The sequence below is a fragment of the Lutra lutra genome, chromosome 7, assembly GCF_902655055.1.
Source record: "Lutra lutra chromosome 7, mLutLut1.2, whole genome shotgun sequence".
NCBI lineage: Eukaryota > Metazoa > Chordata > Mammalia > Carnivora > Mustelidae > Lutra > Lutra lutra.
This window is the reverse complement of record NC_062284.1, coordinates 19,109,231-19,134,409: the sequence shown is the minus strand read 5'-3', so window position 1 is coordinate 19,134,409 and position 25,179 is coordinate 19,109,231. Positions and strand designations below refer to the sequence as shown.

The following is a 25,179-nucleotide window of genomic DNA, read 5'->3' as shown; positions in this document are numbered from 1 at the left end:
AGGGGCACCTGGGTGGCTCAAAAGCTCAAAAGCTTCTGCCTTTGGCTCAGGTCATGGTCTCGGGGTCCTGGGATCGAGCCCCACATCAGGCTCTCTGCTCAGCGGGGAGCCTGCTTCCCCATCTCTCTCTGCCTGCCTCTCTGCCTACTTGTGATCTCGCTCTCTCTGTCAAATAAATAAACAAAATAAAAAAGAAAGAAAGAAAAAGAAGAAAATAAAGGTAAAAAGTAATTCGTTATTGTTAACAGTCCCGGAATTCAGTGTCTTTACTCCCATTTTTACAGATGGGGAAACTGAGGCTCAGTGGGTTCACACTAGCCACTAACATGCACGTTGGGGGCTTACTGTCAGGCACTTGACCTGAATCAACTTTTTTTTTTTAGTTTTTCTGGCACCTCTGTAGGTTCTATAACTTTCATCAGGAAATGGAGGCCTGGTTGACATGAGGTAGACTGTGAGGGGAAGCGCTGCCCGGGCCAGGGTGCACAGGAGAGGAAGCTGTAACCATTTACAATCCCGTCTTAGAAGAGACTTAAATGGTGCAGGGAAATGTTCTGTATGAAGTTCTGTGGTTAAAAAAAAAAAAAAAAAAGCTCGGAGAGAAAGTGCATGCTGGAGCCAAAGAAACGTACTGGAAGATGGCTACCCTCTCTGTGTCCTCACACGGTGGAAGGAGACAGAAGAAGTGAGCTCTCTGCTGACTCTTCCTAATAACAGATGCTAAGCCCATCACCATGTGGGGGGGGCACCCTCAGGACTTATCTAAACCTAGTGACCTCCTAAAATTCCTGCCTTCATCACACTGGGGGTTGAGGCTTAAACATGTGAATTTGGGCATTGGGACAAACATTCAGCCCATCACAGGTAGTAAAGAGAGGAAAGGAAATAGATTGGAAGCCGGAAAATAGAACAGACAGGGTTGGAGTTAAAGTTTATTTCTACTTCTCATTTTTAAGGCCTTCTGGCCACCGAATGATGGTTTTTCCAACGATTCCAGGCACCACCCCCTCTCTCACCACCGGTGCCTGTTGGGTTGACCCTCTTGAATGGCTTTCAGCACCATCATTGAACTCTAGTCCTCAATCTCTACTGTTGTTTTGCTATAAATTTCTCTGACACGGATTTTGAGTATGATTTCCAAACTTTCGGAGCAGGCGTTTCCAGTTGGCTTGTAGTGTCCCACCCAAGTGGAGGGCCAAGATGGCGCACCTTCCCTCTCGACTGTCCTAGTTAGCCTCCCAGGGACCCCGCCTGACCTTTTCTCTCTCTGCTCACAACTGGGCAGATGTTAAGGAGAACACCTCAGGGCAACCTGAACTTTCAAATCTGGGCAGCATGAATCAATAGAGTAGAAGAATTTATTACATTTCAGTCATCTTCACGTGCTCTGTCGGTAGGAAGTCTCTCGCCCTGACAAATCATAAACTACTTTCAGTTGTTCGTCTACAATCCTTGTGTTACTGGCTGAGAGATTGGGTATCATTTGGAATTTATGTCTGGGGGATCTCTGCCTCTCAACCATCCATCAAAAGTGACAACAGAGCGTCTCCACAGTTAACAGTATAAAGTGGCGGGACAGGTCGATTTAATTGACATAAAACATCTGTCCCTGAGCCCCTGGGGAGGACGTCCCCTCAAAGAGTCTCCGTCCCATGGTTCTTCCTGCCTGAGCCCTGTACCGTCTCTTTTCATTCTGGGGAAAAGTCACAGTTCTTTTAAAATCGGTTGTATTCAGAGATTCTATTTTTGGTGTGTCCGCCAGTATGTGGATGCAGGTGCTGGGATGTGGCATGAACAGATCCAGTCCAGGCTGGGGAGCAAGGGGCCTCTGCTTCGTGAGGCGAACCTCAGAGGAAGCCCTGCCCCGGCCAGGGTGCGCGGGAGGGGAAGCTGCAACCATTTACAATCGCGTCTTAGAAGAGTCTTAAATGGTGCAGGAAAATGTTGTGTATGAAGTTCTGTGTTAAAAAAAGAACTTGGAGAGAAAGTGCATGTTGGGGCCAAAGAAAAGTATTGGAAGAAAATAAGCAAAATATTATCACTAGTGATTTCTCTATTTTCCACACTTTCTGCAGAGAGCAATATGTGATGCTTATAATCAGAAAAAGTCCTCCTTTCTGTTATGTCTTAAATAGCTCAATGAATTTTTCAAATTCATTGGCACGACCATCACACACATGGGGCAGGGCCTGGTGGAGGAGGGGCTCCTGGGGGCCTCTGAGGCCGGGTGGCTGTGGGGACCGAGCAGAGTCACCCAGAGTGCTGATCCGGGGTCAGGTGGCGCCAGTTTTCTAAGTCTCCCTCCGGGAGGTCCAACTTTATGTATCTGCTACTGTCCAGGCAGGAGGTGCTGGTCGGCTGTCATTACCGCTGTTTCCCTACCATGTGCCAGCATCACTGGGACCCCTCTCTGGGTGGGTCCTGGGGACGCCACACCTGCTAGATGTAGACTGTGATCAGGAATGGAGATAAAGCCTGGACATGGGGTGGGTGGGGAACCCCCCCCACCGAGCCAAGGACGCAGGCGCTAGGAGAGGCTTGTGGCTTCCTCCCTGTCTTTCTGGGGTGCTCTTGAGGAAGGGGTACCCCACCACCTAAAGACCCCTCTGGAAAACACAAAGCCTGAACACACACTGCGATACAAGAAGCCCTAGGGTGTGCCGCTCCGTCTTCTAGGTGAAAAGCTCCTAGTTACAAATCAGAGATGGGAGTAATTAAAAAAAAAAAGCAAGCAAGCAAGCAAGCAAGAAAGAAAGAAAGAAAGAAAGAAAGAAGAAAGAAAGAGAAATGAACTGTTGACATCAGGGAAAGTTGAAAATGACTCCAGAGTTCTATTATAGAAATAATCATCGTCATCATTCTATTATGTTCCTCTTTTAAGTACCAGAGTAACAGCGTGCTACCAAGGAAACGGTTTAAATCCAATCTTTTCCAAACAGTTCTGTTTCCTGTGCTGCTGTCCCATGCTGGGGACGCTGCAGCGTGGCCCAGATGTCATTTGAATTCCTTTACACCGGCCAGCACAGGACGGGGAGAGAGGTTTTCCAGAATGCAGCTGGAAGATTCCAGAGCTGGGTGGGGCATGGGGGGAGGACTATCTGGCTGTGTCCCAGCAGCTGCGGGGTCCCCTGTGTCCTGAGGTCACGGTCTGTGTGGCCCTGAAAAGTGCAGAGCGGGCATGCACGGGCCCTCGTTGTGTGCTTTCAGGCATCCGCATGCTGGACGGCGACGTGACCGATGTCGTTGAGGCCAAGTCGCTGGGGATCAGACCCAACTACATCGACATTTACAGCGCCAGCTGGGGGCCAGACGACGACGGGAAGACGGTGGACGGGCCTGGCCGGCTGGCTAAGCAGGCCTTCGAGTATGGCATTAAAAAGGTGTGAGTCATCTAGGGCTATGGGGGATCTTGCCGGGGTGGGGGAGAATAGTTAAAAAAAAAAAAAATTAACATGTAAAAATTAGAGTGACACAGGCCAGAGTCCCCCAAAATGGGGCCAGGAAGGCCTTGCCCTGCCATGACCAGGGTGAGGGAGAAGTCATTTCGGGGCTCAGGGGAGTGACTGTCTACCAGCCAGAGCAGAAGGACTTCACCTTGTCATGGAGTGACATTCCAGCAGGTGCCTGCTGGTCACCCACCACGCCCAGGACTCTGTGGTTGAAGCCTGACAGCCCCCAACTCACCGCAGCTGAGAGGTGTGGGTAGGTGGGCAGTAGGTGTCTTGGTCTAACTACCTGGCCTATTCCTTGTGTAGGTGGGAGGGATGTCCTGGGCCCCGGCCCCCCCACCACCTGCCATCCCTGCCACCAAATAGGAAGTCTTGGCCTTGTTGGCCTCCCTGCCAGCGCACAGTTTAACATGTTTAGGATGTCTTGGGTAGAGCCTCAGCAGGGAGCAAACAGAGCAAACTTCCTAGTGCAGCTTCTCTGCTGACCAGCCGAGGGAAAGCAGAGGAGGCTGGCAGGCTGCGTCTCCACCGGCCAGGAGGCCCACCCACAGTCACTCTGTGATCATTAGTCCTGGATCCTTGGGAGTCAAACATGCAGGGGGAGGGCGAGAGGGATCTGGAGATGACCCAGTTCTTACAAGCCAGCTGGTGAGGCAGATATCCAGGCGAGGACAGCTTCTTGGAACAGACAGATGGAGCTGCGGTCAGTGTCCGGGTGGCCCCGGGTGGCCCAACAAGGCCCAACCCGGAGTACAAGGTATGGCCTGGTGATGCTGGTGGGGGTTGGGCAGGAAGTCCGAGCATGCCCCGGGCCAGCATTCATACTTCCGACTTCCCTTATGGGAGGCAGGACAGTAGGGCTGCAAATGGGAGGGTGGGGGATTCAGTTTCCTTTTATTAAATATACTTCAGAATGTTTTTTTTAAAGTCTTCGTTTTATTATAACCCTTACACCATGATTAAAATGTGATTAATAAGTAGTTAATGAACAAATCAAATATTATCAGAGGATCCTATTAAAAGCAGCCTTTCTTTGTCTCCCCATGCCCATCCCCTAGTCCTACCCCATAAAGGAGCAATTTTTTTTTAAACTCTCTTCACTTTTTTCTTTCTTCTAAACAATAGGACTTGATTGCTCTTCTGGATGTATTGAGTTTGGTCATTTTCTAGGACCTTTTTATGGGGTCTGAGTATTTATCTCTTTGCATGTCCCCAACCTCGCATTTGACCTCATGGTCCTGCTCGGGACACCACCCAGCTTCCTTTGTCCCCCGTGACTCTAAGAAAATGCAAAGCCTGCTTTCTGTCAGGCTGCTGAGGCCTTGGGCTGTGCCAGGTGCTGGCCCAGGGATGCTGGAAGGTTCAGGCGTGACCAAGTCAGCTGCTGCCTACGAGGGACTGCCAAGTAAAACTATCTTATCTTCCCCGTGCTTGGCTCCTACCACCCACTAGATCACATGGATCTCACTCTCGATGACAAGTAGGGCATCCTAAAAGTTAAGCTTTAATTTAAACTGTCCATTAAAGATCGCATTTTCTGTGGGGAAGATACTGCTCGGAACGGTGTTAATCAGAAACCTGTGTCATTCTGTGAGGTGATTTCAAAAGATCTGAGGTCTCAGGACAGGGCCCCCCATTTCCTAGAGAGGACAATGATTGTTTTCAAATGATTGCTGGGTATCTCAACTTCACTTAGCTTTGTGTCAACTGAACCCGTGCAGGACTTTGGAAAGTCCGGAGCTGCAGAGAAGGGCTCTTTGCATTCCGGATTCTGAAGGCATTGGCGTTATTGGGCTGTCAGGGAGTGAAGAAGTTTCAGAGGGCACCATGTGCCTCCCCGTCATTCTTGTCACAGTTTCTTGAAACACTGCAGCCATTCCATTTTCCCCCAGTCATTCTGAAGTAAAATATGACATATAGGGAGCCTTAAATCGTAGCTGTCTGAAGTTGTCACTGATAATCCTCCTGAAAGTTGATGATCTCAAACCAGACCATGCCCCCCCCGCCATCTGTTTTTCTTCCTCGATGCCCCGTTTATCAGCTACAGTCTTTTCTGTCACGTCTGACTTCATCTCTGGTACATGAGGGGGTTTGATGGTAGGAGACTTCGGAGACCACCATTTCATGTAGAGATGTGCCTGATGTCGGTCCTCAGGAAGCCTTACCCCTCACATGGCTGGTCATCCCAAAGGGGAAAGGCAACACCACTGAGGCTAGGAACACTGTCCTTGTCCAGATGCCTGCCATTTGCAAGTCCTCAGGCACAGTGCTTTGGAGTTCACAGCTGAACCCTTCACTTCCCAGGGGAGGTACTGAAATAGGTTTGGATTGGGTTGAGGTTGTGACTTTCCCTGAACAGAAACACAAGTTCACGGCTAGGGTGAACTCTTGCCCTATAGCTTCTGTCCCTTGGCTTCCAAGGGCTGAGAAGTGAAAATACAATCCTCAGAGACAGCTAAAACCTGTCTTCACCCCTCAGATCTGGGTGTTTCCTCCACCTCAGTCCCACATCCTCCTCAGGAAACTTCGAGGGAGGGAGAGAGGGGCTTGATGCCTTGACACCTTAGAAAATGGATTGGTCTAGGAGTAACTGTGCAGTGTAAGGTGGAAGATGGGGACCTTTGGTATTTTGGACCCTTGTTCCTCAGAGTGGGGTGTAGAAGCAGCCATGCTGGCATCACCTGGAAGCTCATTAGAAATGCAGAATCTTGGGGCACCCTCCCCCAGACCTACCGAGTCTGAGTCTGTCGTATAGCAAGACCCTCAGTGACCTGTGTGCACACTCATGTATGAGGAGTGCTGTCTGGGGGCGTTCTCTGTGCTGCCGGAATAATAAGGTTGTAGCCTCCACTTTGCAAAATGACAGCCTTTCATAAGTAATTTGGAATGGGGTAGGAAGCGTCTTAGAGATGGTTCTCATGGACGAAAGATGGACTCTCATGGGTTAAATACCTTGCCATTTTGATTTTAGTTTCTTTGAACTAGCTTCCAATTAATCTCTCCCTATAGGTAATTATATGCACAGACACACCACATTTCCACAGTACTTAGTGTCTTTCTTCAGAAGGTTGACCTTTTTTGGCTAAATGTGAGTAACCTTTCTGTGGAGCTCTTGGCCACGCGGACAGGTCCACCTGGGAGACGTGCAAAGCCGAGCGAGTGAGACAGCCTTGAGCAGCAGGACTGGGTGAATGCGAGGGACCTCCCGTGGGTTCTTTTGAGAGCCTCAGGTTAGAAACTGGAGAAAAGGTCAGAGTCATGACAAATGCTCACAAAAGAGCAAGAGACTGTCGTCCAGTTGGGCTACAAAGCGGAGAGTCATTGGGCTTTCCAAGCAGGTGGGTACGCGGAGCCCGGGGTGGACTCGAACCCTGGGTGCGTGTAACGCTATCCAAGTCAACAGCAAGGCTTCTGTTGGACTCCATGGGGACTGCAGAATTTTGTTGCAAGTTTTCTTTAAGTTGGCCAGTTCTTGAGCATGAGTATCATTTCTCTCCCACGTGTTTGGAAAGGAGGGTCCTTGGCAAGGATACCAAAGTCACCAGCCCTGTGGGTTGGGTTTCGTGGAGACGGGTGTTGGCGCTGCTTTCTGGGGCTGGCTGGGCATCACCAGCAGGTCTAGCCACTCAGACAGAATGGGTCAGGTCCCTCTGGGAGTGGTTCATCTTAAACTAGTGTTTGGGACTGGGGCGAGCACTTGGTTGAGTCAAAAGTCACTGATTCTGTGGGTGTGGGATGAAACAGAGCTACAGGAACTGACCCTGACTGACCCTGACCGTCTTTCAAAGACTTGCTTTCATGTGTATGTTCAGAAAATGAGGGGCGCCTGGGTGGCTCAGTGGGTTAAAGCCTCTGCCTTTGGCTCAGGTCATGATCCCAGGGTCCTGGGATCGAGCCCCACATCTGGCTCTCTGCTCAGCAGGGAGCCTGCTTCCTCCTCTCTCTCTCTCTGCTTGCCTCTCTGCCTACTTGTGATCTGTCTGTCAAATAAATAAATAAATAAATAATCTTTAAAAAAAAAAAAAGAAAATGAAAACCTACACACAGTGAAGCCTCTGGCTTTGATTGGTGTTGACCATCTGACCACTTTATTTTTTTAATAACTTATTTATTTATTTGATTGAGAGAGTATGAGCAGGGGGTGGGCAGAGGGAGAAGCAAACTACCTGCTGAGCAGATTACCCGACATGGGGCTTGATCCCAGGACCCCAGGATCATGACCTGAGCCGAAGGCAGGCTTTCAAACCACAGAGCCACCCAGGCACCACACCTGACTGCTTTAACGGGTACCCATGGCCGACACCTTGGGGAGCTCTCATAGGATGGCCCCTGGCGGCCACGGCCATTGTCCTGGATCATGACCCTTTTCACCTGTCCAGTCTTCACCCAGAATTCATGGTCCCACCCCCACTTTGCAAAAACCAGCTTGTTCTCTAAGACATGTGCTTCTTCCACTGGGTTTTCAGGAACATCCGCCCTCTGCTCTTTATTCCCCATAGGACTGGCTCTTATGATCTCAAAAAATTAATGTTGTAAATTCAGCCATCAACTTTCATCTCAGTAATTCCTGTGGCACTGCTCACTCTTTGTGACAAGAGGTCATAATGATGGAAACCAGACATGGATCCGGAGTTAGAACAGCTCCTTTTGTGGGGTGAGGGGGGAGCTTGATTTTCCCCTAAAGAGCAGAGAGGGCTTTCTGGGCCATGTCCTCCATGTCCTCAGTGTGATCCTGGGATTCTGCTGTTGGAAGGCGGTCGCCGCAGGCGGGAGTGCTCTATGAAAACGAACCAAGAGCCCACAGAACCACGTAGCCTCCATACGGTCTGAACACACCCTTCTCAGACCCTTGGGAGGGACATTCAGAAGGAAGGACTCCGGGCGGGTGTGAGATCCAACCCGCCAGGTTCTGGCTGCCCGGGGCCAACGCCCTGTTCTCCTTCTTCCCCTGTAGGGTCGGCAGGGCCTGGGCTCCATCTTCGTGTGGGCGTCCGGGAATGGCGGGAGAGAGGGGGACCACTGCTCCTGTGACGGCTACACCAACAGCATCTATACCGTCTCCGTGAGCAGCACCACTGAGAACGGGTACAAGCCGTGGTACCTAGAGGAGTGCGCGTCCACGCTCGCCACTACCTACAGCAGCGGCGCGTTCTACGAGCGGAAAATCGTGAGTTCTCCCAGCCAGGTGTACAGCCTAGACGCATGCTTTCGGCCCTCTGGGGGGAAGCTGCTTTCCCTCCTCCCAAAAAGAGAAGCTGGCTTGAGGCCCGTCTGTGCCGGGTCCCTGAGTACCGACCTCACCCATCAGGGAAGGGGTTGTGCCTTGAGGGAAACCCCAGCCCCTTGGCTGCCACCCGCAGATGTTGCCTTTCTAATTTTGGTACAAAACAATTAAAAGCCTCTCTCGGCTTTCGGGATCCAAAAATAGCATTTAAGAATGGGGTGCCTTCTCAGCGCCGTGCCTCCTTTTAGCTCTCTAAATTTCTGTGGTCACATCGCTTAGGATCCAACTGACTGGTTCAGTTTCAACGTGCCAGATGCAGTGAGAGAAAGTCTTAGTTTTATACTGAAGCCTTTTAGAAATCCAAGTCTCCTTCCCTTCATTTCTTTCCCCCAACAAAAGGACTTTCCCCGCACACTTTGGATAGAGCCGTGGTTTCCGTCTGTTCCGTTCCCTTCGATGAACACCAGGGAGATTTCTCTCTTAAAAAAAGGGACTGTTTTCTTTCAGCATATGGGTGGAATGTGTGCTTTCTCCCTTCCCCACAGGCTTTCCTACGTTAAGGAAAGCAAAGAGGGGGAGCATCTTGAGCCGAAATTCATGCAGAATTCAAATGCACAGTCATTAAGTTGGTTTTGAGACATTTAAAAAAATGAGACCATGGAGCTGGCCAGACATGGTTTAATTTTAAAGCAAGCTCAAGATGCGTCTTTTTTTTCTCCTGTCACTGAGCCACATCTCTAGAAATTATTTGCAAATTTATGTTTTGCATTTTTTTCGGCGGGTGCAGACGGGCTCCCTATTGCCTGCTTTGCCCCATACTGGCTGAAAGGTCAGCTGCACGGCTGCTGGGCCACCAGCCTGGCCGTGGCCCGGGGTAGTTAAGGAAGGTATTCATTTATTTTCCTTTTCTACTGAAGCACGTGTCCCTGGGACAGGCAGCCAAGATTCTGAACGGTGTCCTGTTCATTTAGGAATCTAGCTCATTGGAACACGGGCTTGCTGGAGTCTTGTTAAACATGCCTGCTGGCTGGAGGCATAGGAGGCAAAGGTTGTGTCATTGAACACTGTACCAAAGGCTTTGTGCTGGGACGGCTGTGTCTCCCATTCCCTGGGAGCAGGGCTTGCAACTTTATTTGCTTAATTAATCACACTGTGTGTGCACACACCTTGGGTACAAAATGCCTTAGTTCTTTTTTCTTTCTTTTTTTAAAATCTCTTCTCTGAGCAATAACATACAGTCAGAAAGGTGTACTTAAGAGGAGGATAAAAGAGAAGATCACTTAGTTATACTTCCTGGGCTGGGCTTCTTCTCTGAGAGTATGAATGGCATTTTTGTTGGGTTTTGTTTGTTTGTTTTTGGTTGCTGTTATGGTTGTTGTTTTCAGTTAGAGTCGAGTTTTTGCTCTGAGTCCTCCAAGCGAACCTACAAGGGGATAGACTTCTCTGGATGGTTGGCAGCTTGTCGTCTATGCGGTTCAGGCCAGTGTCAGCTAGAAAGCAAAGGCTCTGTCCCACCCCGTACTCTCTGTTCCTCTCTGTCGGGTGACTGCCGAGCCTGTGTTTGCCTGGAGGGAGGGATTGCCGGGAGCTGACACATGACTTCTAATAAAAGGAGTAAGCCTAGCAGAGGAGAGGCAGTACTCCTCTCATTCATTCTCTGGCTCTTTCTTCCATTCATTGAACTCACAGAGTTGCCCGTGTGACATTTGGTCTCAGGAAGCGGGGACTTCCCACCTTGGCTGAGCCATTCCCTCCTCGCACGGAGGCCCCCCCCCTCTGCTCACTCCCCAGCAGCCCTCTCTCAGAGGCTGGAGAGCCAGCCTCGGACCTCCCCTGCTCTTGGCCACGTGGCCTCCTCCCCAGACAGCCTCAGTTTCCCTCTCTGGCCACCATTTACTGAATGTGAGTATGTTTCAGGCACCGGCTGGGACCTTCACCAGAAACCTTTGGAAGGTCGCATACTATGCCGATTTGCAGGGGAGGTTCCTGGGGTCAGAGGTTGCACCCTTGTCCGGACTTCCCTGCCCTCAGCAGCCCTTCCTAACATCAGGATGCCTTCTGGGGGAGGAGGAGGCTGGTCTCCGCCACAGCTTCTGTCCAGTCTTCTGGGTGTGCGTGAGACAGGCTGGATCCTGTCTCTGGATGTTTGTCAGCCCAGCTGGGATGCGATCCAGGAAGATGCTCCATTGGGAAGAGGGTCTGGATTGAGAATTCGTTCCCCGGGTCATGCAGATCAGCTCCTGGAGACTTGCTTTTGCTGTTTCCTCTTGCTCTTGTAACAAATTATCCCAAACGTAGCAGCTTCAAAGAGTACAGAGTTACTATCTCAGAATTGGTCCCCAGGGCAAGTGGGAGGCCTGTGTCTCTCCGTTCTGAGCCTCCTGAGGCTGAAATCCACGTGCCGGCTAGGCCATGTTCCTTTCTAGAGGCGCTACTGGAGAATTTATTCTGCGCTCATTCAGGTTGTTGGCAGACTTAGTTCCTTGTGGTTACAGAACTGAGCTCCGGTTTCCTTGCGGGCTGTCTGCGCAAGGCTGTTCTCAGCACCTCCGGGCCGCCCGCGTTCTTTGGCTTACGTTCTCCTCTCTCCCTCTTCAAAGCCACCGGAGATGGTTTGGGTCCCTCTTCTGCCTCGGCCCTCTGACACGCTTTTCTGCCTCCTTCCACTTCTCGGGCTGGCGATGATGTCAGGCCTGCTGGACAATCCAGGATAATCTCGCTGATTTAAGGTCTGCTGGTTAACATCATTCGTGCCCCTGCAGGGTGCACAGGAGTAGCTTGACAGCCAGAATCCCATCTAGCACAGTAGGCGTGGCACAGCTGAACCCACGCGTGGTGATTCCACGATGCTGCTTCTCCGCATCCCTTCAAAGAGAAGGGACAGATCAGGCTGGGCATTAACGAGGTCCCTAATCAATAAGGCCACCCAGCTCAGAGTCAGTGCCTCCGAGGAAGGTGTACCGAGCGTCCTTGGTTTGCAGTGAGCTTTGCCTTCCCAAGGGGAATGGCCAGCTTCCTTGCCCCATACAGCAGGCCCTGTGAAGGTCACAAACACTCCAGGTTCATCTGCTGCTATAGAGGGAACTGGGTGCTTTGGGACCCTGTGAACTACCTGTGCTGGTAGAGAATGATCTGTGACCTTCTGTGACGGATCTTTGATCTGGGGAAAGGCAGGGATGGTGTCTGGGCCCCCTGGGCATCCTCCTTAACGCTGCCTGTGTTTCCAGCTGTTCTTGATGTCAGGGGTGAGTTGGAGGTCGTGAACATGGACTACGGCAGGTGGTCTCACTGGGGGACTCTGCCATGGAGGGCCCCTCTTCATTTCCTTCTCTTACCTTTGTGTCTCAGCACGCAGGTCTACGGGGTGAGGTTGTATGAATTCCTACTGCCCGTCTGCCCTCTTCCTTATCTCCCTGTCCCCACCCCGTGATTAGCTCACTACCTGGTGTGGGGGTGGGCATAGTCCCTGTTCTATGTATGAGAGCAAAGCAGACTAGCAGGGAGAAGCAGACACAAACCTCAATTGCGGGGTTACATCTGCATGGTGCCTTTTCCGTCCCTGGGACTAGGGGCCACACCTAACCAGGTGCAGCATCCTCAGCAGCCTCCTGACCTCTGACATATTCTGAGAGCCGACTCTGCCTCTTGCCACCTTGTCACACAGGTCACCACAGATCTGCGGCAGCGCTGCACAGATGGCCACACCGGGACCTCGGTTTCAGCCCCCATGGTGGCGGGCATCATCGCCTTGGCGTTAGAAGCAAAGTAAGTTCCCAGTTGCCTCCCCTTCTTCTCCTTTGTTTTCCGTAAGTTTTTATTAATGGTAAAATGCACATAACCTAAAGGTGACCATTTTAACCATTTTTTGGAAAAGATTGTATTTATCTATGTGAAAGAGAGAGAGAGTGCACAGGAGCAGGGGCGGGAGGAGGAGGAGGGGGGAGAGTGGCAGAGGGAAAGGGGGAGGCAGACTTCCTGCTGAGCTGGGAGCCCAACCTGGGGCTCCATCCCAGGACCCTGAGATCATAACCTGAGCCGAGGCAAGTGCTTCACCCACTGAGCCACCCAGGCGCCCCCCCATTTTAATTATTTTCTAAACGTTCATTTCCTCAAGCACATTCACTTTGCGTAGCCATCCCCACCGCCCATCTATGAAACATTTCCATCATCCCAATCTGAAATCCTATACCCAGTAAACAGCAGCTCCCGGAGCAGTCAGCTACGTTTGCCATGACAAAATACTACAGACTGGCTGGTTTGAACAACAGGAATGAATGATCTGACAGTTTTGGAGGCCAGAAGTCTAAGATCAAGGTGTCCGTGAGATTGGCGTCCTCTGAGGCCTCTCTCCTTGGCTTGTAGATGGCCACCTTCCGCCTGTGTCCTCACACGGTCTTCCCTCCATCCATGTCTCTGTCTAGATTCTTTTGTAAGGACACTGGTCCTAGTGGGTGAGGCGCCCCCTAATGATCCCATTCGACCTTGATTACCTCCTCACAGACCCTGTCTCATTCTGAAGGACTAGGGGTGAGGGCTTCAATCTATGAATTCGGGAGGATGCAATTCAGCTCATAAAACTCCCCGCGACCCTTCCTCCAGGTCCTGGCAGTCACCAGTCCACCTCTTGCCTCTTGGCCTGCTCTAAGCGCCTCATGTGGGTGGAACCCCACTGGGTTTGCTTTTTTGTGACCGGCTCACATAACACCGTGTCCTCAAGGTTTGTCCATCCTGTAGCAAGGGTCAGGATTTCCTTCCTTTTTTTTTTTTTTTTTAAACGCTGCGGAACTGGCCTCTTTTTTTTTTTTTCCCCTAAGATTTTATTTTTATTTATTTGACAGACAGAGATCACAAGCAGGAAGAGAGGCAGGCAAAGAGAGAGAGAGAAGAGGAAGCAGGCTCCTCGCTGCCCAGAGAGCCCGATGTGGGGCTCGATCCCAGGACCCTGGGATCATGACCTGAGTTGAAGGCAGAGGCTTTAACCCACTGAGCCACCCAGGCGCCCCGATTTCCTTCCTTTTTAAGGCTACCCTTAATGGATGTGAAGAGACTCCTTCCCTTCTTTTTCCTTCGTAAAGCTCACTGTCTCCTGCCCTACGTAAGACCAGAACCCCAAGCCTACCTCCCATGCTGCGTCATATGCCAAAATCCCACTTCCGGACGATCTGGGTGCCCTTTATAGAGAGAAACTGACAAGACAGTGGTGATGTTTTATCTGTCGCAAGCCAAATAAAGACTCTGGAGTTGTTAGTGTCAGGATGGGTCAGAAAGAAAAGAGAGTTTACTACACAGGCAACCGAGATGCCTGGGTGGCTCAGTGCGTTAACCCTTCTGCCTTCAGCTTTGGTCATGAAACCAGGGTCCTGGGATCGAGTCTCCCATCGGGCTGCTTACTCAGCGGGGAGCCTGCTTCTCTGTCTCTGCCTGCTTGTGCTCTCTCTCTCTCTCTCTCTCTCACAAATAAATAAATGAAATCTTTTACAATAAATAAATAAATAAGAAATACCACACAGGCAACTGTGGTGTCAAAAACAAATTTAGAGTAGACGTCAAAACCGGCTCAGAACAACTCTGCCACTTGCAGTAGTCAGTTGTCGCCGATGAGGTTTTAAATGATTCAAAAAATCATATTTGGGTTGCTTAGATCCTTGCAGTTACGGATATTTGCATGTTGGTTTGTCCAAAGCAAAAGAACTTACAACTCAAATGCTATCAGTTTCACAAAGGAATAGCTCAATAGTTTTGATTTTCAGGTCAAAATGTTGGCTTCTGTGTCCCGAGGCTCTTTAAAAAAAAAAAAATCTGAGGGGCACCTGGGTGGCTCAGTGGGTTAAGCCTCTGTCTTCGGCTCAGATCATGATCTCAGGGTCCTGGGATCGAGTCCCGCATCGGGCTCTCTGCTCAGTGGGGAGCCTGCTTCCTCCTCTCTCTCTAACTGCCTCTCTGCCTACTTGTGATCTCTCTCTGTCAAATAAATAAATAAAATCTTTTTTAAAAATTAGAACATTTTAAAAAATCTGAATAATTACTGACTTGTGCAGAAAGTGGTATTCACATACTTAGCAATTCGTTGTTTAATATTTCCTTCCATTCCTTACTGGAAGTTTGTAAGGCATTTCGGTCATCCGAACTAAATAGAAAACAAGCTTCATTTCATGCCAGCTTGTCCCATTAAACTTGGCCTGTGGACACATGAAAACTCTGGAAGTCGTCTTCATCTCTCTTCTAGCTCCTCCTCAGGAATTTACAGATGGCTAGTCTGAAACAGCGTCGGCTCAGAGCATTTAAACCTGCAGGACTGGTCAAGGAAGGGACAGGTTCTAACAAGGGGTCCTGCGTGCCCGAGGTGAGGAGATTGGAGTCTGGGATAGTGTAGGTGTCCGGGGAGCAAGCCTGCTACTCCCGTGCCCAGCGTGGCCTTCAGACTCTGTGCACTTGGACTGAAGTGATCAGGCAAAACCAGATCGTCCTGGGTGGACGAGGTCTCGGGGGTCAGGGAGAGCCTATGGACAGCACATAACAAAAATAAAGACCCTCATGGGTAAGAATTGTGCAGAGGTTGTCCTGGTTAGTGGCCATCTTGGGACTTCCCCATCAGTCTCATCTTCGTTGAAAAAACATTTCCAACACCGTTTCTTAGCTGTGTTTCTCGTACAACTACATTTCTGATTTTATTACCAGAGTGCAAAATAGAATGGATGTCCTGCTAATGAGATGGTTTCTAATATTCTCCTTTTCTGTACCCATTCTGCCCCATGCTTCCTGGCATCTTCTGCTGGAGCCATCCTCGATAGGCGCCACAGTAATTTGCGGGGTCATACAGGAAACAAGGGGTGCAGCTCCATCCACTCAGGTTGAGCTCTAAAGCCTGTGTCTGTACGGGAGAGGGTGGGGCCTTGGGTCATGTGAGGCCTCAGAATCCCCCCTGAACAATGAGATTGGCCATGGGCCCTCAGGAGGGGCAGTATGGCAGGGGAGGAAAGCCAAGCAAAGTCCTGGAAACGACTGATGGACACAATGCGGGGGCGGGGGTTGTCCAGGAAGCCAGTGAGGTCACTGGCACAGCAGCAAGAATATGCTGGAGAAATCAGAGAAGACTGAGGCTAGCACCTGGAGAGCGAGCCCCAAGGGAGGAGTGCACGCATGCCCCAAGACTCAAACCACAGTGAGGTCCCAGTGGACAGCAGGCAAAGAGGTAGGGCCAGGGCATGGTGCAGCCTCCGTGGGATTCAGGGTGGGAGTTCCTCAACAGCTTAAACAAAGGATTACCGTATGATCCTATAATTCTACTTGTGGGGAGAACCCAAGAGAGCTGAAAGCAGGGACTTGAAGAGCTCCTCGGACATGCGTGTTCACAGCAGCGTTACGGTAGCCAAAAGGAGGAGATACCTCAAGTACCCATCAGTAAATGAATGCGTACACACAGTGTGGGCCAGACAAGCTTCAGCCTTAAAAAGGAAGGGAATTCTGACACCTGCTACATACGTGAGTGGACCCGGAGGACGTCGTGCCAAGTGAAACAAGCCAGTCCCAAGAGGACGCATACCCTGTGGTCCCATTTATATGAGGTTCCCTGAGTTGTCACCTTCATAGAAACAGAAAACAGAAGGGTGGCGGCCAAGGGGCTGGAGGCAGGAGGAAATGGGAAAGTAGAGTCTAGTCGGGACAGGGTTCCACTTGGGGAAGAAGAGAAAGTTCTGGAGACAGGTGGTTTGTGATGGATGTTGAACCCTGTGCAGGTACTAGGGGCTCTGCCTGGTGCACAGAAAAATGGGGAAGCTGGTAAATTTTCTGTTACGTATATTTTTAAACACAAACAAAGACTGGGTGCCTGGAAAGACAGTTGTAACCACTGTGGGTGTGGTGCAGGCTACACTGAGGGTACTTCCAGCCTCTGCCTGTGACCCGGTCTTGACGCTGTGGACAGAGGGGGTTATGTTAGAGTATCATTAGAAGATGGAACCTGGTTTGGCGGGGGGGCGGGACAATGTATCTTAGACTCAAAAAACTCTGAACTGTGCATTTTTATTAGTGCACATGTGTTCTTTCAATGAAACATTTCCACTCTGCACCAAAACCAATGTATCAAAATCTAGAGTTATGACAATCTTGAACTACAATGGGGGGCAGGTGGGGCCACACCGGGGGCCGGCGGGGGGGGGTGGTTCTGGGCAGATGAAGGCTGGAGCATGCTTTCCCGCACCAGAGCATTTGCTCGTCCTGCTGGCAGAATAGCCCCTGGGACTTGGAAACCCCAGGATGTCCCACTGTCCCTGCCACAGTTTCTTCAGTAACCCTTGGACACACAGGCACATCTTGGCCGCGGGGCTGGGTTTTGAACGCCATGGATTTTAGGTCGCCCTCTGCACCGTTTTTAGCTTAGGGTTAAATCCCTGGAAACCATTCTTTTCAAAGAGGTTATGAAATAAACCCTCGCTGAGGAATGGAGCCTTTGGGGCTCCCTCAAGTCCTGACTTGGGGCTGACTCCTGACACACCACCACCCGTGGACCTGGGCAGCCGTCGTTTTGACTCGTACGGGTTGGTCTGTCGTTGTGTCGTTGCAGTAATCAGTTAACCTGGAGGGACGTCCAGCACCTGCTGGTGAAGACATCCAGGCCAGCGCATCTGAAAGCCAGTGATTGGAAAGTCAACGGTGCCGGTCATAAAGGTGCGGTGGCCACTCCCAGTGGGCTGGGCAGGGACTGATCAGCCTGTCCTGGAGGGCCCCTGTGTGACCAGCTGGAATCCCTATTAAAGGGGGGCCAGGGGCTTCTCAAAAAGAATCCCCAAATCCTCAAAGAATAACAAGAGTCAGAAATAATAGCTTGAGATTTCAGAAAAGTAACCTCACACTGACATTAAGATAAAAGCCTAAGAGCCGTAGAATTCAGGCTTTCCCAAACATCATGACTTTTGCCATCCAGAGACCACCTGTACCAAGTATTGATGTAATAGTTCTCTTTACCTTGACTTGCATTTTTTTTACATAAATATATTTTATTTATTTTTTTTAATTTTATTTTTTATAAACATATATTTTTATCCCCAGGGGTACAGGTCTGCAAATCGTACATAAATATATTTTAAAAGGAAACTGCATTATATCCAGTTGCATTTTATAATATATAAAAAATTATATTTTTATTTTTTTTAATATACATCCAAATAAATCCATGGCTGTTAATATAGTTTGTGTGCCACCTAAAGGCATCTTACATTCTTAGTCCTGAGTAGCTCTAGGATTTGGAGATGGGCCCTCAGTTACCTTATTTGTACAATGAGAATACTGAGATAGTTATGTAAGTTACTTTCTAACCATAAAATTTCTGTCTGTGTTATAGAAGTAACTCACAGGACAGCAAGGCTTCTTTCCCCAACCCAGACTGGTACAGACTGAGGTTCCATGAAATCAACCCACGGTCAGGGCTTGTAACCCAGATATTTGGAGCCTCTCGAGCAGATAATTATAGGACTGTGCCACTGGCTTTGTCTGTCTGGCTTCTTACCAGAGATACTTGAGGAAGATTTACATTCAGCCTGGGTATGTTAGGGAGGACTTCTTTTTCTTTTCTGAAGCTCAGGCCCAACTATTTCAACACTGTGCCTGATACTACTGTCTGTAAAATATAGGACAGTGTTGTCACCATGAGTTCCAAGGGACATTCCTTTTAATAAGAAAGCTTGATCAGACCTAATGCATTTTTGTCTTGTAAGAATGGTGGTGGTAGTGGTGTGCTGTAACAAGACCTGACCTACATTTCAATGTTGGCCTAATTAAATAGGAAAATAGATTGTATCTCATTCTTGACCCTGCCTCTTAAATTAAACCTTGAAACTCTCCTACCATGGCCAATAAACACTGGATCGGGCCAACTCATCAGCACTCACGGTCTGAGTTCTGAGCAATGCCACTTTCCCAGAATGCCCTGGGAATTGAGCAAGCCAAGAAAATAGTTAAAAAAAAAAAAAAAACAGAAAAACAAAAAACAACCCAGCCATGCTTTCTGGTTTATTACACATCGTGGCCACATGAACCAAAGGGTTTCACGTTTTTGTTTCTCTGGTCTGGTTTATGATTCAAGGAGCTCAGATGCTGACAAGTCCCTACAGTCAGGGGAAACCCATCCCTGCCTTGCAAATAGAAAATGCTAGGCTCTCTCTTGACCCCTCTTTCCCAACTCTGCACCAAAATGGGCCACGTTTCCTGGCCCGCACTGCTGACCTGAAGGAGTCCAGGTCAGGGGGAGGCTAAAGCAGCTGGGATCTTGGAGCAGTCCTCAGAAGGGCTGCAGGGAGATGGCCCACGTTTCTGCCCCCCATGAGTGGTGCTGGTGGTCTGTCCCAGGACCATGGCAGTCATGGATCTGGGGCCCTGCGTGAGAGCCAAGCAGAGTGTGAGAGCCAGGTCTTGCTCCATTCCCGGGGTGGGGGTGGCAGGGGGTTCTGAAGCCTCTGTCTTTTCAGTCAGCCATCTCTATGGATTCGGCCTGGTGGACGCAGAAGCCCTCGTCACGGAGGCGAAGAAGTGGACCGCAGTGCCCGCCCAGCACATGTGTGTCGCCACCACAGACAAGAGACCCAGGTGAGGCTCAGCTCAGGCACCACATGGCTTTTCAGGAATATCAGCGTGAACCCGACTGTGCGGTGAGGTACTGTGGGGGGAGGTGTTCACACTCGCGTTCCTGTGCACATTTAGCAGGCAAACGTGGGGGGGGGCGTTGTGTGTGCATAGTAATATGTGTATAGACGTGTCTGTGTTTTCTCTTACGGATTCTGGGGCTGGAAGAGAATCACTCCTTAAACTGTGACTCTTTCAAGGCCTTTTGCTGTAAGTTTTAGAAATCGCCCCATAGGAGGGATTGGACACCCCATGGTCCCTCATACTAGAAGTTCTTATCCAGAATATTTAGCATAGCTGACCAGACCGGCAATCAGGCCTGCCCACTGGGGTGACATGGGCAGCAGTGATTTGTGTCCTCTCTGTCTGGTGGGAGCCCTGGCTCCAGCCCAGCCCCACCTGTCCCAGGAGCCCGCAGTGAGACTCCCATCAGCCGTGAACAGGACGGGCAGCATCTGCCCCTCCCCCAAGGCTGAAGGGAGTTTATGAGCCAAAGTGCACAGCACTTTTCCTCTGTGTCACTTGAACCTGGACTTTAATAACCTTCTAGAGGTTTAAGCAACAGGATTTTTGTAACAAGCCTTGAGCAGTGTGCTATAGGACCCCCGCTTCTCCTTTTTCCATGGTTGGGACACTCCCAGCATCGCCCTTGGTAGTGAGTTGTTCTAAATCAGATACATTTGTCCATTGAAATTTTTCTTAAAAAACAAACAAACAAAAACGCTGCAAAGTAAATCAGATAGCAAGAACCCTGTTCCATTAGGAGAGGAAATCAGATCATTCTTCTGAGGTCTGCCATGGCTGCTGTACTTTTTAAGAAAGAGAATGGTGTTTCTTTAGGCCTCAGTATCTGATAAAGAAAGGAATGCTTTTTTTTTTTTTTTTTTTTTTTTTCCCTAGCTGTAACTATTTATTACCTTTGGAAAATATGCATTTGGAAAAAGAAATGTGGGTGTGATTAAGAGTGACCCTTGCTTTATCAGCAAATGCTGCTCCCTCCCTCCCTCTAACACTGCTTCTTCTTTGAAAGCACCTACCTCTTATAATATGTTCTTTTTGCCATAAAGTATTGAGAAAAATGTTTCTGGCTGATGCCTGGCCCATGGTAGGAATTCAGAAAGTATTTGTTGTGTGAGTTCCCCAAGGTATTTTTGAAAAACTCCATTTGCATCTGCTGCTAATCGTGAAGGCTGACGGCTGGGTGAGCCCTGCCAGGCCTGACGGGCCGGGCTGTAGATGGGCACCAGATCTCAGTCTTCACAGTTTCAAGCATCATCTTCTCCGAGGAGCCTTAGCCTGTCAATTCAGAAGAAAGAGGGAAGTTCTCTGAGATCAAGAAGGCTTTTGCTTTCTTTTGTTTTGCTTGTCGGAAAATGCCGGGCACATGGAGAATCAGACTCTGGGTAAGATGATGTTGGGCTCCTGGGAGCCGGGTCCTGCCCCCTAAGGCCACCACGTCCAGGCCCACCTCCCTCCCACTGGTCTCCACATCAGGACGGCTCCTGAATGAAGCATTCTTCTCCTGCCAGAAATAGTTTTAAGATGGTAGCGTGGTGCCTAGGTGGCGAAGGGTTGTTTTTATTTTTATTTTATTTTGTTTTTTAAGTGAAAGCACACAGAGTCTAGACAGCTGAGGCAACCGGCCGTAACATACAGTATGACATTGTTCCTGTCCTTTGAGGGAAGAAAGTACTCTGCAAATTCCAACAGAAGGGAAGAATCAGACTTCTGTTTCAGAAGAAAAATTATCTTTACGTTTAGCGGTTTGAGGCTCTTTCTAGAATATTCAGCCAACCCGCTATCCCGAGCACTTGCTTCACTGCACACTCTTGTTCCTAAGGGCATAAGGGCCTCCGGATAAAGAAAGAGAGGGAGACGGGGACATTGAGAGAGAGAGAGTGCCAGCCTCTTTATCTGGCCATCCTGGGTGTGTCTGTGTGTAATGTAAGTGGTATGTTTACCTCTTTCCTCTTGGGGAGAAGGGAAGGGCCACCCCCGTGTGATGAAAATCAGGGAACGGTGTTCACAGAGCATCAAGGACGGCCATCCTCGAGGAGGTTGTGGCCATGTCTGCCATTTCTACAGTAATGTCCCACAGAGTCAGAGGACCCGGGTATTGGTGGTCACATCCCAGGGCAGAAACGAAGAGCAGTGGCCTCTCCGTCCTCTCCTGGCCTTCCGCCCCGATCTGGCCTTCCACTCCTGAGATAGGTCACGGCTCAGGAATCCATGGGACAGCCTCTCCACAGAGCCCACCTGCTGCCCCAGCCTGTGCTTGGACACGAGCGTGGCTCGCACTGTGCCCCGAGTGACCATCCAGGCCCCTGTTGGTGTTCCTCCTCCTGTCTGCCCTGTCTGATGCCACCTCCACCCGGAGTCACACTCAGCCAAAAGGGGCAAAAAGGCCAACAGCACAAGAAAGACCACAGTGGAGGGAAGCTGAGCTGCCCCTGCAGACACAGGCAGGAGAAGAGCCCCCTCAGGAGGCAACTGTGACTGATCTCTTTAATTTAAAGAAAAGCCGTCTAGAGACCCCGAGGACTAGTCTGGACACTGTACCTCTGAGGACTGTGGGGTTTGCGGGTCAGCCTGTCTCTGTCTAGATCCTCCTCCTGAGAGAGAACTAGAAGTCCCTCAGAGCATGGAGAAGGTCAGGGAGCCTGCCTGGAGAGGCAGAGAGAGAGTGGACCGCAGGGGTGGGGGTTGTGAGGACTGAGAGGGCCCAGGCCCCTTGCTCCAAGGTGCAGTCAGATCTCACTGAGTCATCTCTTCCCAGCCTGTCACCCCCTGACCCCAAAACAGAGGCCATGGAGTCTGGCTCAGCTCTCCCATACCCACAGCTCTCCCTTTCCCGTGGTAGAAGCTGTCCGTGAATGCTAAATCTTAACGCAACAGCACGGAGGAAATCAGGGAGACTTGGCAAGCGCTCTTGCACTAGAGAATACCTTGTAACATTCCAGCGCGTGTAGGAGAGCTCCTTGTCTCAACTTGGGCACAAATGGATTTCCTTCTACTTAGAACTTTTCTGTTGCCTGCACAAAATTATTTATGTCTGTGTGTCAGAGTAGAATAAAATGGATACTTTTAGAACCTTTCTAAAAGTGAGAAAGATGGGGCGCCTGGGTGGCTCAGTGGGTTAAGCTGCTGCCTTCAGCTCAGGTCATGATCCCAGGTCCTGGGTTCGAGCCCCATATATCGGGCTTTCTGCTCAGCGGGGAGCCTGCTTCCTCCTCTCTCTCTGCCTTCCTCTCTGCCTACTTGTGATCTCTGTCTGTCAAATAAATAAATAAAATCTTTAAAAATAAAATAAAATAAAATAAAAGTGAGAAAGAAAAATGAAGGTCAGTATCATTCCTATGAATGAGAAAAAGGAAAAAAAGTGGGGGGGGCAGCTATTAAATATCTCCTTTGACCCTTAGGATGTTTCTAGCCAGCAGTTCCCTTGTGTTTAAAAAAAAAAAAAAAAAAAAAAAATCCAGGCTCCCATGAAACATTTCCTGACACCCCTGACTCTCTACTCCGTGCTGGATCTACTCCGTGCTGGAAAGACAGCAACAACGGCAAGTCTCTCTGAGCAATAAGACCTTGTCCTGTGCTCCTTAGTTTTCCTAGGTTCGGGGAGGTCACTGTCCAGACAGTTTACAGTTTCGTGTGGTTGGTCTTTCCTTGAAAGAACTCACACAACCCAAAAATACACTTCAGTCCTGAAGGCTTTGAATATTAAGAATCATCTGTAGGCCAGACCATATATTTATAGATGTTCCAGAATTAACTGTGGATTAACTGCATTAATTTCATTGAACCAGACCCCATGCAGGGTTCACTTTCGACTTCTAAATGGATAAGGATTATCAGGTGCTTACTATGGGCCAGACATTGTTCTCAGCACTTTCCGTGTACTCATGCATTCAGAACGCCCATCAGGGCTGTGGAGTTCGGGCACGATTTTCCCCCCAGTTTTCCGTTGAAGAAACTGAGGCACAAAGGAGGTTAGGAGCAGCCTGGGGCTAAGTGGCGGCAGAGCTGAGCTCCTGCCCCAGGCTGTCTGTCCCCAGAGCCTACCTTGCCTCCCCTGGGAAGGGACACATCACGGGAACTCAGGCAGGACCGAACCAAGTGGAGTGACCTGCCCATTGTCCAAGAGACGCCTTCCCTCTCTTCCCTCTGCATCCCCAGCAGGCTGGGCACACTGGCCCTGAGGACAGGAAATCACTGTGACTCTAGCTGCTTGCAGGTTCCTCCAGCCCTGACCAGCTGCCAGCACCCCAGAGGCCAGACCGAGGTGTGTGCAGCAGCTTAGTTAGCTAGGCAGGCGGGTAAAGCCACACAGCTCCTGTGTCCCCATGGGGAGTACCTGTGTGGCCAGGACCCACAACCGCCCCACTGCACACAGCCTGGTTTAGGATCCTTTTAAAAAGCTAAAAGCCAGGGGGGCGCCTGGGTGGCTCAGTGGGTTAAGCCTCTGCCTTCAGGTCATGATCTCAAGGTCCTGGGATGGAGCCCCACACTGGGCTCTCTGCTCAGCAGGGAGCCTGCTTCCCCCTCCCTCTCTGCCTGCCTCTCTGCCTACTTGTGATCTCTCTCTCTCTCTCTCTGTTAAATAAATAAATAAAATCTTAGGGGAAAAAAAAAAAGCTAAATCCCCTCTCACCTGTGGGTTCTATCTGAACTGGGCAGGTTTCCCCCACACCCCTAGATACCTAGGAGGGAGGCCCTTGCTTCTAGCTTCTTCCTCTGTCATTCTTATGCAGAGCGTGGCTGAACGTCCTAAGAAAACTCGAGCTCTGCTGTCCTGCCTTGCAGGGCAGGGGGTGACCATACCTGGGTCTTGATATTTGTCCTACCTCCTGCCACCCCTGGAGACACTGGAAAATCTTAGTAACCTACCTGTTTTCCTCCAGCCCTTGCCTTGCCCAGCTTATTTTTTGCCGCAAACCTTTTCCCCCCAAATTATAAATGCAACTTACTTCAAAAATTCCCTTTTGAATTTGACTAATCCAGCCAGTTCTCATTAGAATCAGTAGTGATGTTCTGTGAAGTGACCACAGACGCAGAATTTGCAAAGACAGAATCATCGCTGCTAGGGGACATCCAGAGTGAGGTTCCTGCGAGCCTCTGGTCACAGCATTTTCATCCACTGATCCATACGTAACTTTGCTTTATGCATGTTTCCGTTTAAAAGCATTTTATTTCATATATGTTACTGATTAACATTGCCCGTAAGGCCAATAGCGCCATAACTCAGGTCTGAACAAAGCATATCCAGCAGACATGTTTTCTCTAGAAGGTGCAGCTCAGCCTTCCAGCACTTAGGAAACCAGACAGCTCCTCCGCGGTCAGTGAAACTACCAACAAAAAAAAAAAAGAAAAATGTGAAAAACGTGCCATTAAAAATAGATCATTGGAAGGACACTTGTTCCCAGTATGAGAGCTAAAATCAGAAGGCAGAGTGTCCCCTTGTTTGGCCTCACCTGGGAGCGTGTCTATGGGGCAACTCAGATAGTTTGCCATCCTGCACATTCCCACAAGCGACTGCAAAAAAGCACCGCAGTATTGATCTAGGTGAACTTGCGAATACGGAATCGCGAATAATGAGAACTGACTGTGTATCATACTTTTTCACTCCCCGTCAGGTCGCATCTTAGGGCTGGAAGGGATGTTTAGAGTCAGCTCATTTAGCCCCTTGTTTCGCACAAAGGAAAAATAAATGCTCAAAAATAAATTGAAACCCTGTGTGTTAAAGCGCCTTACAACTTAATCACGGACAGCATGTCTAGATTGATGTACTGGGTTAGCTGCTTTTTCTTTTTAAATCTTATTTCCAGCCTATATGATGTGCTGTGGTTTCATGATCGAAAGGAATTTCATCTCAGGAAAACCCTAAATGTC

The 25,179-nt window shown here is 49.7% G+C and overlaps 1 protein-coding gene across 2 annotated transcripts in view; it reads left to right on the top strand.

Moving 5' to 3' along the window:
* PCSK6 (proprotein convertase subtilisin/kexin type 6) overlaps window positions 1–25,179 on the top strand; it is a 182,365-nt gene that overhangs the window by 93,096 nt on the left and 64,090 nt on the right. For both annotated transcript variants that reach the window (XM_047736488.1, XM_047736489.1), the window contains exons 7-11: window positions 3,208–3,380; window positions 8,404–8,616; window positions 12,338–12,438; window positions 17,237–17,340; window positions 19,137–19,254. In XM_047736488.1, coding sequence (XP_047592444.1) covers window positions 3,208–3,380; window positions 8,404–8,616; window positions 12,338–12,438; window positions 17,237–17,340; window positions 19,137–19,254 — 709 coding nt within the window. The remainder of the gene's footprint in view (window positions 1–3,207; window positions 3,381–8,403; window positions 8,617–12,337; window positions 12,439–17,236; window positions 17,341–19,136; window positions 19,255–25,179) is intronic.